The 14,119-nt window shown below is 48.9% G+C and overlaps 1 protein-coding gene across 2 annotated transcripts in view; it reads left to right on the forward strand.

The window, feature by feature from the left end:
• Positions 1-14,119, forward strand: part of LOC106574121 (tyrosine-protein kinase RYK) — a 144,338-nt gene that overhangs the window by 112,486 nt on the left and 17,733 nt on the right. For both annotated transcript variants that reach the window (XM_014149734.3, XM_014149735.3), the window contains one exon: positions 11,607-11,739. In XM_014149734.3, the coding sequence (XP_014005209.1) occupies positions 11,607-11,739 (133 nt within the window). The remainder of the gene's footprint in view (positions 1-11,606; positions 11,740-14,119) is intronic.

The following is a 14,119-nucleotide window of genomic DNA, read 5'->3' on the forward strand; positions in this document are numbered from 1 at the left end:
TTTTTCAAAACATCTCCTGCCATGTCACTGATGCGTCGTGAAACAGTGTTGTTTGATGAAGGCATTGTCTGTATAGTTTCTTGGGGCCTTTTCCTCCAGCATAGTCCCAGCCATATCCGCGGCAGCAGGAACAATTAAGTCCTCCACAATAGTATGGGGCTTGCCTGTCCTAGCCACTCGGTAGCTCACCATATAAGACGCTTCTAGCCCCTTCTTATTAATGGTATCTGTTGCTTTTATACATGTCTTACTACTCGAAAGTTGTCTTAATTCTCGCTCAAAAAACTCCCGTGGCTTATTTTCCAAATTGACATGTTTACACCCTAAATATCTGCGCAAGAGTGAAGGTTTAATTGAGTTGTGAGATAGTACTTTTGCACATATAAACACACTGTGGCTGAGGAAAGGCACTAATCCCAATATAAGTGAACCCCAAATCAATGTAGTTCTCTTCATATTTGCACCTCTTCGATGGTCCAGTGTCCCTGTCTGTTCGGTGCTTTCCCCGGGTAAGGGGGGCAGTAGCTCTTCGGCTGCATCAGATTCACAACTGTCAGTGTCCATGCTAGCTGGGATGACAACAAATGTAGGATTACTTTAAAAAAAAAAATATATATATATATATATATATATATATATATATATATATATATATATATATATATATATATATATGCATGTGACAAAAACAACACAGAATTACAGATAAACAAATGTACAGTCAATAACACATTACAAAAATCTACATACAGTGTGTGTAAATGTAGAAGATTAGGGAGGTAAGGCATTAAATAGGCCATAGAGGTGCAATAATTACAATTTAGCATTAATACTGGAGTGATAGATGTGCAGATGATGATGTGTAAGAAGAGATACTGGGGTGAAAAAGAGCAAGAAGATAAATAACAACATGGGGATGAGGTAGTTGGATGGGCTATTTACAGATGGGCTGTGTACAGGTACAGTGATCGGTAAGCTGCTCTGACAGCTGATGCTTAAAGTTAGATAGGGAGATATGAGTCTCCAGCTTCAGTGATTTTTGCAGTTCGTTCCAGTCATTGACAGCAGAGAACTGGAATGGAAAGGCGGCCAAAGGAAGTGTTGGCTTTGGGGATGACCAGGGAAATATACCTGCTGGAACGCGTGCTACGGGTGGGTGCTGCTATGGTGACCAGTGAGCTGAGATAAGGCGGGGCTTTACCTAGTAAAGACTTATAGATGACCTGGAGCCAGTGGGTTTGGCGACGAGTATGAAGCGAGGGCCAGCCAACGAGAGCATTCAGGTCGCAGTGGTGGGTAGTATATGTGGCTTTGGTGACAAAATGGATGGCACTGTGATAGACTGCATCCAATTTGCTGAGTAGAGTGTTGGAGGCTATTTTGTAAATGACATCGCCGAAGTTGAGGATCGGTAGGATGGTCAGTTTTATGAGGGTATGTTTGGCAGCATGAGTGAAGGAGGCTTTGTTGCGAAATAGGAAGCCGATTTTAGATTTAATTTTGGATTGGAGATGCTTAATGTGGGTCTGGAAGGAGAGTTTACAGTCTAATCAGACACCTAGGTATTTGTAGTTGTCCACATATTCTAGGTCAGAACCGTCCAGATTAGTGATGCTAGTCGGGCGGGCAGGTGCAGGCAGCGCTCGGTTGAAGAGCATGCATTTAGTTTTACTAGCATTTAAAAGCAGTTGGAGGCCACGGAAGGAGTATTGTATGGCATTGAAGCTCGTTTGGAGGTTTGTTAACACAGTGTCCAAAGAAGGGCCAGATGTATACAGAATGGTGTCGTCTGCGTAGAGGTGGTTCAGAGAATCACCCAGCAGCAAGATCGACATCATTGATGTATACAGAGAAAAGAGTCGGCCCGAGAATTGAACCCTGTGGCACCCCCATAGAGACTGCCAGAGGTCCGGACAACAAGCCCTCCGATTTGACACCCAGGTGAGGCAGTCATTTGAGAAACCAAGGCTGTTGAGTCTGCCAATAAGAATGCAGTGATTGACAGAATCGAAAGCCTTGGCCAGGTCGATGAAGACGGCTGCTCAGTGCTGTCTTTTATGATATTACTGATATTACTAGCATTGGACAACTTGTGTCGTCGACAGGTGTAGTACTGCTGGTAGTAGCAATACTACAAGTAGAGCTGGTATATGTACTTGTTTTAACCATTTATCAATTTTTGAGCAAACGGAATGAGCAGCAGCTACGTTTGGCTACATACGGACCATTAATGGAATTCCCGCGAGAGATTAACGGTTATATATAACCTTTATTTAACTAGGCAAGTCGGTTAAGAACACTTTCTAGTTTACAATTACGGCCTAGGAACAGTAGGTTAACTGCCTTGTTCAGGGGAAGAACGACAGATTTTTACCTTGTCAGCTCGGGGATTCGATCCAGCAACCTTCCGGTTACTCGCCCAATGCTCTAACCACTAGGCTACCTGCAGCCCCATTGTATACTACAAATACACTCACCATAGGCTGGCCCCTAGCTTCCTTGTTTGTTTATTTTGACATGTCATGCATGACCAGACAAGGCACACGCAGTCCATACCTTACGGGAAGTCAGTGTGTTATGCAATGATTCCACTGTCTTTCAGCTGTCTGCTCAGCAATGACTGTCATCATCCCACACATTCATTCTAATGCTATGGTCATAACAACCAACTTTCCCCTGTACTGGAAACCACTACCTCCTACTAGATTTCCCCACACTAAAGATGGCATTATAATAAAACGGGTAGTTTGGATCCTGGATACTGATTGGTTGAATTTAATATAATTTATTTGGGTAAAAAAAAAAAGGTTAGGATTTGTTTTTAATAAGTTTTTGGATTATTTATATTTTTTATTGAAAGATTTGTTTCCAACGTGGTCTTCAAACAGGAAGGTAAACAATATACAGTGCCTTGCGAAAGTATTCGGCCCCCTTGAACTTTTCGACCTTTTGCCACATTTCAGGCTTCAAACATAAAGATATAAAACTGTAATTTTTTGTGAAGAATCAACAACAAGTGGGACACAATTATGAAGTGGAACGAAATTTATTGGATATTTCAAACTTTTTTAACAAATAAAAAACTGAAAAATTGGGCGTGCAAAATTATTCAACCCCCTTAAGTTAATACTTTGTAGCGCCACCTTTTGCTGCGATTACAGCTGTAAGTCGCTTGGGGTATGTCTCTATCAGTTTTGCACATCGAGAGACTGAAATTTTTGCCCATTCCTCCTTGCAAAACAGCTCGAGCTCAGTGAGGTTGGATGGAGAGCGTTTGTGAACAGCAGTTTTCAGTTCTTTCCACAGATTCTCGATTGGATTCAGGTCTGGACTTTGACTTGGCCATTCTAACACCTGGATATGTTTATTTGTGAACCATTCCATTGTAGATTTTGCTTTATGTTTTGGATCATTGTCTTGTTGGAAGACAAATCTCCGTCCCAGTCTCAGGTCTTTTGCAGACTCCATCAGGTTTTCTTCCAGAATGGTCCTGTATTTGGCTCCATCCATCTTCCCATCAATTTTAACCATCTTCCCTGCCCCTGCTGAAGAAAAGCAGGCCCAAACCATGATGCTGCCACCACCATGTTTGACAGTGGGGATGTGTGTTCAGGGTGATGAGCTGTGTTGCTTTTACGCCAAACATAACGTTTTACATTGTTGCCAAAATGTTCGATTTTGGTTTAATCTGACCAGAGCACCTTCTTCCACATGTTTGGTGTGTCTCCCAGGTGGCTAGTGGCAAACTTTAAACAACACTTTTTATGGATATCTTTAAGAAATTGGTTTCTTCTTGCCACTCTTCCATAAAGGCCAGATTTGTGCAGTATACGACTGATTGTTGTCCTATGGACAGAGTCTCCCACCTCAGCTGTAGATCTCTGCAGTTCATCCAGAGTGATCATGGGCCTCTTGGCTGCATCTCTGATCAGTCTTCTCCTTGTATGAGCTGAAAGTTTAGAGGGACGGCCGGGTCTTCGTAGATTTGCAGTGGTCTGATACTCCTTCCATTTCAATATTATCGCTTGCACAGTGCTCCTTGGGATGTTTCTTTTTGTATCCAAATCCGGCTTTAAACTTCTCCACAACAGTATCTCGGACCTGCCTGGTGTGTTCCTTGTTCTTCATGATGCTCTCTGCGCTTTAAACGGACCTCTGAGACTATCACAGAGCAGGTGCATTTATACGGAGACTTGATTACACACAGGTGGATTCTATTTATCATCATTAGTCATTTAGGTCAACAATGGATCATTCAGAGATCCTCACTGAACTTCTGGAGAGAGTTTGCTGCACTGAAAGTAAAGGGGCTGAATAATTTTGCACGGCCAATTTTTCAGTTTTTTCTTTGTTAAAAAAGTTTGAAATATCCAAAAAATAATTGTGTCCCACTTGTTGTTGATTCTTCACAAAAAATTACAGTTTTATATCTTTATGTTTGAAGCCTGAAATGTGGCAAAAGGTTGAAAAGTTCAAGGGGGCCGAATACTTTCGCAAGGCACTGTAGCTTCCTTGAATTAGGCGCTACCATGGTAACCCGTTGAGAGTGTCATAGGCTTCCCACATTAAAGATCACATACTGTTCTCTTTGGTTGTTCCTCGTTCTGTGAAAAAAAAAAAAAAACACTGTCTGCTGGTCTACTATGACTGGAACATGTCAAAGAAAATAAAAAGACACACACACTTCCCACAACACCTTCCCCACAATGCAGCAGCAGCAGCACACAGAAATAGAATGAAAACAAAAGGGCTTGGAACCTCTAATCCTGGCAATTTGATTGGGTAAAACCCAGGGGTTCACTCTCAATGGCTGCCTGGTATTGTGATGCAATAATTTCCGTGGTAATGTAGAATGTTAGTTTAAATTATGTTAACTGATGTGACTCATGCAATGGAGTCTTTTTTTTCTCTAATGTCTATTGTAGTGTTGCACGGTATACCGGTACCACGGCAATATCACAGTACCAAAATATCACGGTACTTATGAACATTTTAGTATAGCGTAGTACAGTTTATATGATAGTATCGACTTTTTCAGCCCTGCTGGCGCCTGCTATAATGATTATAAAGTCCGTTTTGTTGTTACATTCAGTTGAATTTAAGCAACTGCCACTAGTCTCTTGTATGAGCAGGTCCAATCATATCCACTTAGCAACCCCTACCAGCCCTCACTCACCTGCTTCTCTCTGCGTCCGCTACCAGCCCTCACACACCTGCTTCTCTCTGCATCCCCTACCAGCCCTCACTCGCCTGCTTCTCTCTGCATCCCCTACCAGCCCTCACTCACCTGCTTCTCTCTGCATCCCCTACCAGCCCTCACTCACCTGCTTCTCTCTGCGTCCGCTACCAGCCCTCACACACCTGCTTCTCTCTGCATCCCCTACCAGCCCTCACTCACCTGCTTCTCTCTGCGTCCCCTACCAGCCCTCGCTCACCTGCTTCTCTCTGCGTCCCCTATCAGCCCTCGCTCACCTGCTTCTCTCTGCATCCCCTACCAGCCCTCACTCACCTGCTTCTCTCTGCATCCCCTACCAGCCCTCGCTCACCTGCTTCTCTCTGCGTCCCCTACCAGCCCTCGCTCACCTGCTTCTCTCTGCATCCCCTACCAGCCCTCGCTCACCTCCTTCTCTCTGCGTCCCCTACCAGCCCTCGCTCACCTGCTTCTCTCTGCGTCCCCTATCAGCCCTCGCTCACCTGCTTCTCTCTGCATCCCCTACCAGCCCTCACTCACCTGCTTCTCTCTGCATCCCCTACCAGCCCTCGCTCACCTGCTTCTCTCTGCATCCCCTACCAGCCCTCACTCACCTGCTTCTCTCTGCATCCCCTACCAGCCCTCACTCACCTGCTCCTCTCTGCATCCCCTACCAGCACTCGCTCACCTGCTTCTATCTGCATCCCCTACCAGCCCTCGCTCACCTGCTTCTCTCTGCATCCCCTACCAGCCCTCGCTCACCTGCTTCTCTCTGCATCCCCTACCAGCACTCGCTCACCTGCTTCTATCTGCATCCCCTACCAGCCCTCGCTCACCTGCTTCTCTCTGCATCCCCTACCAGTCCTCACTCACCTGCTTCTCTCTGCATCCCCTACCAGCCCTCACTCAGCTAGCAGATAGCTGCTGGAGCATCATAGGCCAGTTGGAAAGAGGAGGAGATGTAGAATGTTTAATAGACTAAGTTAGAATGATCAGTAAACACTCCTGCTGTTAGGTCAAGTTTTATACACATTAAAATAAAGGTAATAAAATAAAAAAACATCCTAAAATGAATGTAGCCATATGTTAAACTGTTTTGACTGTTATATTTTTTTTCTTCCATGACGGTCTTTATCCACAACCATCAGTTACACCCGTATCCTATGACCGTCACAGCCCCACGTGTGTGATTCTGTGAACGTTTTGTCAGTTCCTCCAGCTGGGCCCACACCTTCCTCTTTCCTTTCCTGAGGTCAGCTGGTCACAGTGCTCTCCAAGAAGCTTCCTTCTTAATTTACATTTAACAAGCTTTATTGGCATGGGAAACATATGTTTACAGTGAAATGGATAATAATCAGAAGGGAAATAAACAATACAAATGAACAGTAAACATTACACTCACAGAAGTTCCAAAATAATAAAGACATTACAAATGTCATAGTATGTCTATATACGGTGTTGTAACGATGTACAAATAGTTAAAGTACAAAAGGGAAAATAAATAAGCATAAATATGGGTTGTATTTACAATGGTGTTTGTTCTTCACTGGTTGACCTTTTCTTGTGGCAACAGGTCACATCTTGCTGCTGTGATGGAACACTGTGGTATTTCACACAGTAGATATGGGAGTTTATCAAAATTGGGTTTGTTTTTCAAATTCTTTGTGGATCTGTGTAATCTGAGGGAAATATGTGTCTCTAATATGGTCATACATTTGGCAGGAGGTTAGGAAGTGCAGCTCAGTTTCCACCTCATTTTGTGGGCATTGTTGCACATAGTCTGTCTTCTCTTGAGAGACAGGTCTGCCTACGGCGGCCTTTCTCAATAGCAAGGCTATGCTCACTGAGTCTGTACATAGTCAAAGATTTCCTTAATTTTGGGTCAGTCACACAGAAACATCACAACTAATCTTCCCAGAATTCCCTCCTATGTGACACAATGTAAATCAAAAGTGCTTTACGTTTTAAAACCTCACCATTCTTCCACAGAATTTAGGCCCAACTCAGTGAAGTTACTGTCCTGAGACACAGGCTATTTTCCAAAACTCACTTACATTCTGTATTATTATTATTATTATTATTGTTGTTGATGTTATTATGTGTTTCTCTGGGGGTGTTGGGAAAGCCAGTAAACACATTTCCATTTTTAACCTGGCTCGATAGATTACTGGATTCAACAGGTGTCTCTTCCAAATGTGATGTTTATGTTAATGACACACACCTGGATCAATTAAGTGTCCATACATTTTAGTAGTGTGTCATCTGCCCCCCCTCCCCCCAGTAGTGTGTCATCTGCCCCCCCCCAGTAGTGTGTTATCTGCCCCCCCCCCAGTAGTGTGTTATCTGCCCCCCCCAGTAGTGTGTTATCTGCCCCCCCCCAGTAGTGTGTTATCTGCCCCCCCCAGTAGTGTGTTATCTGCCCCCCCCAGTAGTGTGTTATCTGCCCCCCCCCCAGTAGTGTGTTATCTGCCCCCCCCCCAGTAGTGTGTTATCTGCCCCCCCCCCAGTAGTGTGTTATCTGCCCCCCCCCCAGTAGTGTGTTATCTGCCCCCCCCCAGTAGTGTGTTATCTGCCCCCCCCCCAGTAGTGTGTTATCTGCCCCCCCAGTAGTGTGTTATCTGCCCCCCCCAGTAGTGTGTTATCTGCCCCCCCCAGTAGTGTGTTATCTGCCCCCCCCCCAGTAGTGTGTTATCTGCCCCCCCCCCAGTAGTGTGTTATCTGCCCCCCCCCCCAGTAGTGTGTTATCTGCCCCCCCCAGTAGTGTGTTATCTGCCCCCCCCCAGTAGTGTGTTATCTGCCCCCCCCCCAGTAGTGTGTTATCTGCCCCCCCAGTAGTGTGTTATCTGCCCCCCCCAGTAGTGTGTTATCTGCCCCCCCCCCAGTAGTGTGTTATCTGCCCCCCCCCCAGTAGTGTGTTATCTGCCTCCCCCCAGTAGTGTGTTATCTGCCCCCCCCCAGTAGTGTGTTATCTGCCCCCCCCCCCAGTAGTGTGTTATCTGCCCCCCCCCCAGTAGTGTGTTATCTGCCCCCCCCAGTAGTGTGTTATCTGCCCCCCCCCAGTAGTGTGTTATCTGCCCCCCCCCCAGTAGTGTGTTATCTGCCCCCCCCCAGTAGTGTGTTATCTGCCCCCCCCCAGTAGTGTGTTATCTGCCCCCCCCCCAGTAGTGTGTTATCTGCCCCCCCCCAGTAGTGTGTTATCTGCCCCCCCAGTAGTGTGTTATCTGCCCCCCCCCCAGTAGTGTGTTATCTGCCCCCCCCCCCAGTAGTGTGTTATCTGCCCCCCCCCCAGTAGTGTGTTATCTGCCCCCCCCCCAGTAGTGTATCTGCTCCCCCCCCCAGTAGTGTGTTATCTGCCCCCCCCCCAGTAGTGTGTTATCTGCCCCCCCCCCAGTAGTGTGTTATCTGCCCCCCCCCCAGTAGTGTGTTATCTGCCCCCCCCAGTAGTGTGTTATCTGCCCCCCCCCAGTAGTGTGTTATCTGCCCCCCCCCAGTAGTGTGTTATCTGCCCCCCCCAGTAGTGTGTTATCTGCCCCCCCCCAGTAGTGTGTTATCTGCCCCCCCCCAGTAGTGTGTTATCTGCCCCCCCCCAGTAGTGTGTTATCTGCCCCCCCCAGTAGTGTGTTATCTGCCCCCCCCCCAGTAGTGTGTTATCTGCCCCCCCCCCAGTAGTGTGTCATCTGCCCCCCCCAGTAGTGTGTTATCTGCCCCCCCCCCAGTAGTGTGTTATCTGCCCCCCCCCAGTAGTGTGTTATCTGCCCCCCCCCAGTAGTGTGTTATCTGCCCCCCCCCAGTAGTGTGTTATCTGCCCCCCCCAGTAGTGTGTTATCTGCCCCCCCCCAGTAGTGTGTTATCTGCCCCCCCCCAGTAGTGTGTTATCTGCCCCCCCCCAGTAGTGTGTTATCTGCCCCCCCCCCAGTAGTGTGTTATCTGCCCCCCCCCAGTAGTGTGTTATCTGCCCCCCCCAGTAGTGTGTTATCTGCCCCCCCCCAGTAGTGTGTTATCTGCCCCCCCCAGTAGTGTGTTATCTGCCCCCCCCCAGTAGTGTGTTATCTGCCCCCCCCAGTAGTGTGTTATCTGCCCCCCCCAGTAGTGTGTTATCTGCCCCCCCCCCAGTAGTGTGTTATCTGCCCCCCCCCCAGTAGTGTGTTATCTGCCCCCCCCCAGTAGTGTGTTATCTGCCCCCCCCAGTAGTGTGTTATCTGCCCCCCCAGTAGTGTGTTATCTGCCCCCCCCAGTAGTGTGTTATCTGCCCCCCCAGTAGTGTGTTATCTGCCCCGCCCCCCCCAGTAGTGTGTTATCTGCCCCCCCCCCAGTAGTGTGTTATCTGCCCCCTCCAGTAGTGTGTTATCTGCCCCCCCAGTAGTGTGTTATCTGCCCCCCCAGTAGTGTGTTATCTGCCCCCCCCCCAGTAGTGTGTTATCTGCCCCCCCCCAGTAGTGTGTTATCTGCCCCCCCCAGTAGTGTGTTATCTGCCCCCCCCAGTAGTGTGTTATCTGCCCCCCCCAGTAGTGTGTTATCTGCCCCCCCCAGTAGTGTGTTATCTGCCCCCCCCCCCAGTAGTGTGTTATCTGCCCCCCCCCAGTAGTGTGTTATCTGCCCCCCCCAGTAGTGTGTTATCTGCCCCCCCAGTAGTGTGTTATCTGCCCCCCCCCAGTAGTGTGTTATCTGCCCCCCCCAGTAGTGTGTTATCTGCCCCCCCAGTAGTGTGTTATCTGCCCCCCCCAGTAGTGTGTTATCTGCCCCCCCCAGTAGTGTGTTATCTGCCCCCCCCCCAGTAGTGTGTTATCTGCCCCCCCCCAGTAGTGTGTTATCTGCCCCCCCCCCAGTAGTGTGTTATCTGCCCCCCCCAGTAGTGTGTTATCTGCCCCCCCCAGTAGTGTGTTATCTGCCCCCCCCCCAGTAGTGTGTTATCTGCCCCCCCCAGTAGTGTGTTATCTGCCCCCCCCAGTAGTGTGTTATCTGCCCCCCCCAGTAGTGTGTTATCTGCCCCCCCCAGTAGTGTGTTATCTGCCCCCCCCCAGTAGTGTGTTATCTGCCCCCCCCCAGTAGTGTGTTATCTGCCCCCCCCCAGTAGTGTGTTATCTGCCCCCCCCCCCCAGTAGTGTGTTATCTGCCCCCCCCAGTAGTGTGTTATCTGCCCCCCCAGTAGTGTGTTATCTGCCCCCCCAGTAGTGTGTTATCTGCCCCCCCCCAGTATTGTGTTATCTGCCCCCCCCCAGTAGTGTGTTATCTGCCCCCCCCCCAGTAGTGTGTTATCTGCCCCCCCCCAGTAGTGTGTTATCTGCCCCCCCCCAGTAGTGTGTTATCTGCCCCCCCAGTAGTGTGTTATCTGCCCCCCCCCAGTAGTGTGTTATCTGCCCCCCCCAATAGTGTGTTATCTGCCCCCCCCAGTAGTGTTATCTGCCCCCCACAGTAGTGTGTTATCTGCCCCCCCCCCAGTAGTGTGTTATCTGCCCCCCAGTAGTGTGTTATCCGCCCCCCCCAGTAGTGTGTTATCCGCCCCCCCAGTAGTGTGTTATCTGCCCCCCCCCCCCAGTAGTGTGTTATCTGCCCCCCCCCAGTAGTGTGTTATCTGCCCCCCCCCCCCAGTAGTGTGTTATCTGCCCCCCCCCCCAGTAGTGTGTTATCTGCCCCCCCCCCAGTAGTGTGTTATCTGCCCCCCCAGTAGTGTGTTATCTGCCCCCCCAGTAGTGTGTTATCTGCCCCCCCAGTAGTGTGTTATCTGCCCCCCCCAGTAGTGTGGTATCTGCCCCCCCCCAGTAGTGTGTTATCTGCCCCCCCAGTAGTGTGTTATCTGCCCCCCCCCCCCAGTAGTGTGTTATCTCCCCCTCCAGTAGTGTGTTATCTGCCCCCCCAGTAGTGTGTTATCTGCCCCCCCAGTAGTGTGTTATCTGCCCCCCCAGTAGTGTGTTATCTGCCCCCCCCCCCCCAGTAGTGTGTTATCTGCCCCCCCCCCAGTAGTGTGTTATCTGCCCCCCCCCCAGTAGTGTGTTATCTGCCCCCCCCCAGTAGTGTGTTATCTGCCCCCCCCCCAGTAGTGTGTTATCTGCCCCCCCCAGTAGTGTGTTATCTGCCCCCCCCCCCAGTAGTGTGTTATCTGCCCCCCCAGTAGTGTGTTATCTGCCCCCCCCCCCAGTAGTGTGTTATCTGCCCCCCCCCCCAGTAGTGTGTTATCTGCCCCCCCCAGTAGTGTGTTATCTGCCCCCCCCAGTAGTGTGTTATCTGCCCCCCCCCCAGTAGTGTGTTATCTGCCCCCCCCCAGTAGTGTGTTATCTGCCCCCCCCCCAGTAGTGTGTTATCTGCCCCCCCCCCCCCCCCCCCCCCAGTAGTGTGTTATCTGCCCCCCCAGTAGTGTGTTATTTCCCTCCCTGTCTCTCCTTCCTGTTTCCTATTAACCTCCCCGTTGTCCCTCCAGGAACCTGCTCCCCATCAGTCATGTGTGTACGGAGGAAGGAGAGAAGCCTATGGTACTGCTGCCCTATATGAACTGGGGTAACCTCAAACTGTTCCTGAGACAGTGCAAGCTGGCCGAGGCCAACAACCCACAGGTGAGCCCCTTAACCCTGGCTCCGGCCTGCTGTCATCCTACCGTCATCCTACCAGTGTACTACTGTCATTCTACCGTCATCCTACCAGTGTACTACTGTCATCCTACCAGTGTACTACTGTCATCCTACCGTCATCCTACCAGTGTACTACTGTCATCCTACCGTCATCCTACCAGTGTACTACTGTCATCCTACCGTCATCCTACCAGTGTACTACTGTCATCCTACTGTCATCCTACTGTCGTCCCACCAGTCTCCTGCAGTCGTAATTTTTCTAGCCCTATAATAGTGTTAACACAGAACAATAGTTAGGTACCAATTGACACCAACCAATACCCAGGTCTGAAAGTGTTAATGTAGTGTGAAATAGGCTGAAGCGCAGGGCAGAGACTGTTTCCCTTGAGGAGACAATCGCCCCATTTCTACTTGGTAATTCCAGGGGTCCTTTTAATCCTTTAGCACAGGCGTCCTCTGATATGCCTGTAATGTAAATCCAACCGATCAATCAGCTTTGAGTACGACACACACACACACACACACGCACGCACGCACGCACGCACGCACGCACGCATTCGTCTTTCAAACCAGGAGACGGAAGCTTTTGTTTTTAAGGTGCAGCGGCGAAAAAAAACATACCGAATCTTGTGATTTGAAAATGATAAAGCTTCCTTCTCAATCAGTTATATTTCTGGGATGGTTCATGATCTCCACCAGCCCTTTGAATTCCCCATCCGTCCTCTCTATATATTCTGTAGGTTATTGTATTGGGCTGACAGACATACTCATAAAGTTGTTTTCCCCTCCTACTGTCGTAATAAACATGAACACAAAACACTGGGTGTACAAAACATTAGGAACACCTGTTCTTTCCATGACACAGTCTGACCAGGTGAATCCAGGTGAAAGATATGATCCCTTATTGATGTCACCTGTTAAATCCACTTCATATCAGTGTAGATGAAGGAGGAGGAGACATGGTTAAAGAAGGATTTTTAAGCCGTGAGACATGGATTGTGTCTGTGTGCCATTCAGAGGGTGAATGGACAAGACAAAATATTTAAGTGTCTTTGAATGGGGTATGGTAGTAGGTGCCAGGCGCACCGGTTTGTGTCAAGAACTGCAACGCTGCTGGGTTTTTCACACTCAACTGTTTTCCGTGTGAATCAAGAATGGTCCACCACCCAAAGGACATCCAGCCAACTTGACACAACTGTGGGGAAGCATTGGAGTCAACATGGACCAGCATCCCTGTGGAACGCTGTCGACACCTTGTAGAGTCCATGCCCTGATGAATTGAGGCTGTTCTGAGGACAAAAGGGGGGTGCAACTCAATATTAGGAAGGTGTTCCTAATGTTTTGTACACTCAGTGTATACTACAATACGCTCACCATAGGCTGGCCCCTAGCTTACTTGTTTGTTTATTTTTGACAAGTCATGCAGTCCATACCTTACAGGAAGTCAGTGTCCATACCTTACAGGAAGTCAGTGTCCATACCTTACAGGAAGTCAGTGTCCATACCTTACAGGAAGTCAGTGTCCATACCTTACAGGAAGTCAGTGTCCATACCTTACAGGAAGTCAGTGTCCATACCTTACAGGAAGCCAGTGTCCATACCTTACAGGAAGTCAGTGTCCATACCTTACAGGAAGTCAGTGTCCATACCTTACAGGAAGCCAGTGTCCATACCTTACAGGAAGTCAGTGTCCATACCTTACAGGAAGTCAGTGTCCATACCTTACAGGAAGTCAGTGTCCATACCTTACAGGAAGTCAGTGTCCATACCTTACAGGAAGCCAGTGTCCATACCTTACAGGAAGCCAGTGTCCATACCTTACAGGAAGCCAGTGTCCATACCTTACAGGAAGTCAGTGTCCATACCTTACAGGAAGTCAGTGTCCATACCTTACAGGAAGTCAGTGTCCATACCTTACAGGAAGCCAGTGTCCATACCTTACAGGAAGCCAGTGTCCATACCTTACAGGAAGTCAGTGTCCATACCTTACAGGAAGTCAGTGTCCATACCTTACAGGAAGTCAGTGTCCATACCTTACAGGAAGCCAGTGTCCATACCTTACAGGAAGCCAGTGTCCATACCTTACAGGAAGCCAGTGTCCATACCTTACAGGAAGTCAGTGTCCATACCTTACAGGAAGCCAGTGTCCATACCTTACAGGAAGTCAGTGTCCATACCTTACAGGAAGCCAGTGTCCATACCTTACAGGAAGCCAGTGTCCATACCTTACAGGACGCCAGTGTCCATACCTTACAGGAAGTCAGTGTCCATACCTTACAGGAAGCCAGTGTCCATACCTTACAGGAAGCCAGTGTCCATACCTTACAGGAAGCCAGTGTGTACGCTGTGTATATCATAGGTATAC

The sequence above is a fragment of the Salmo salar genome, chromosome 16, assembly GCF_965601325.2.
Source record: "Salmo salar chromosome 16, fSalSal1, whole genome shotgun sequence".
Lineage (NCBI taxonomy): Eukaryota > Metazoa > Chordata > Actinopteri > Salmoniformes > Salmonidae > Salmo > Salmo salar.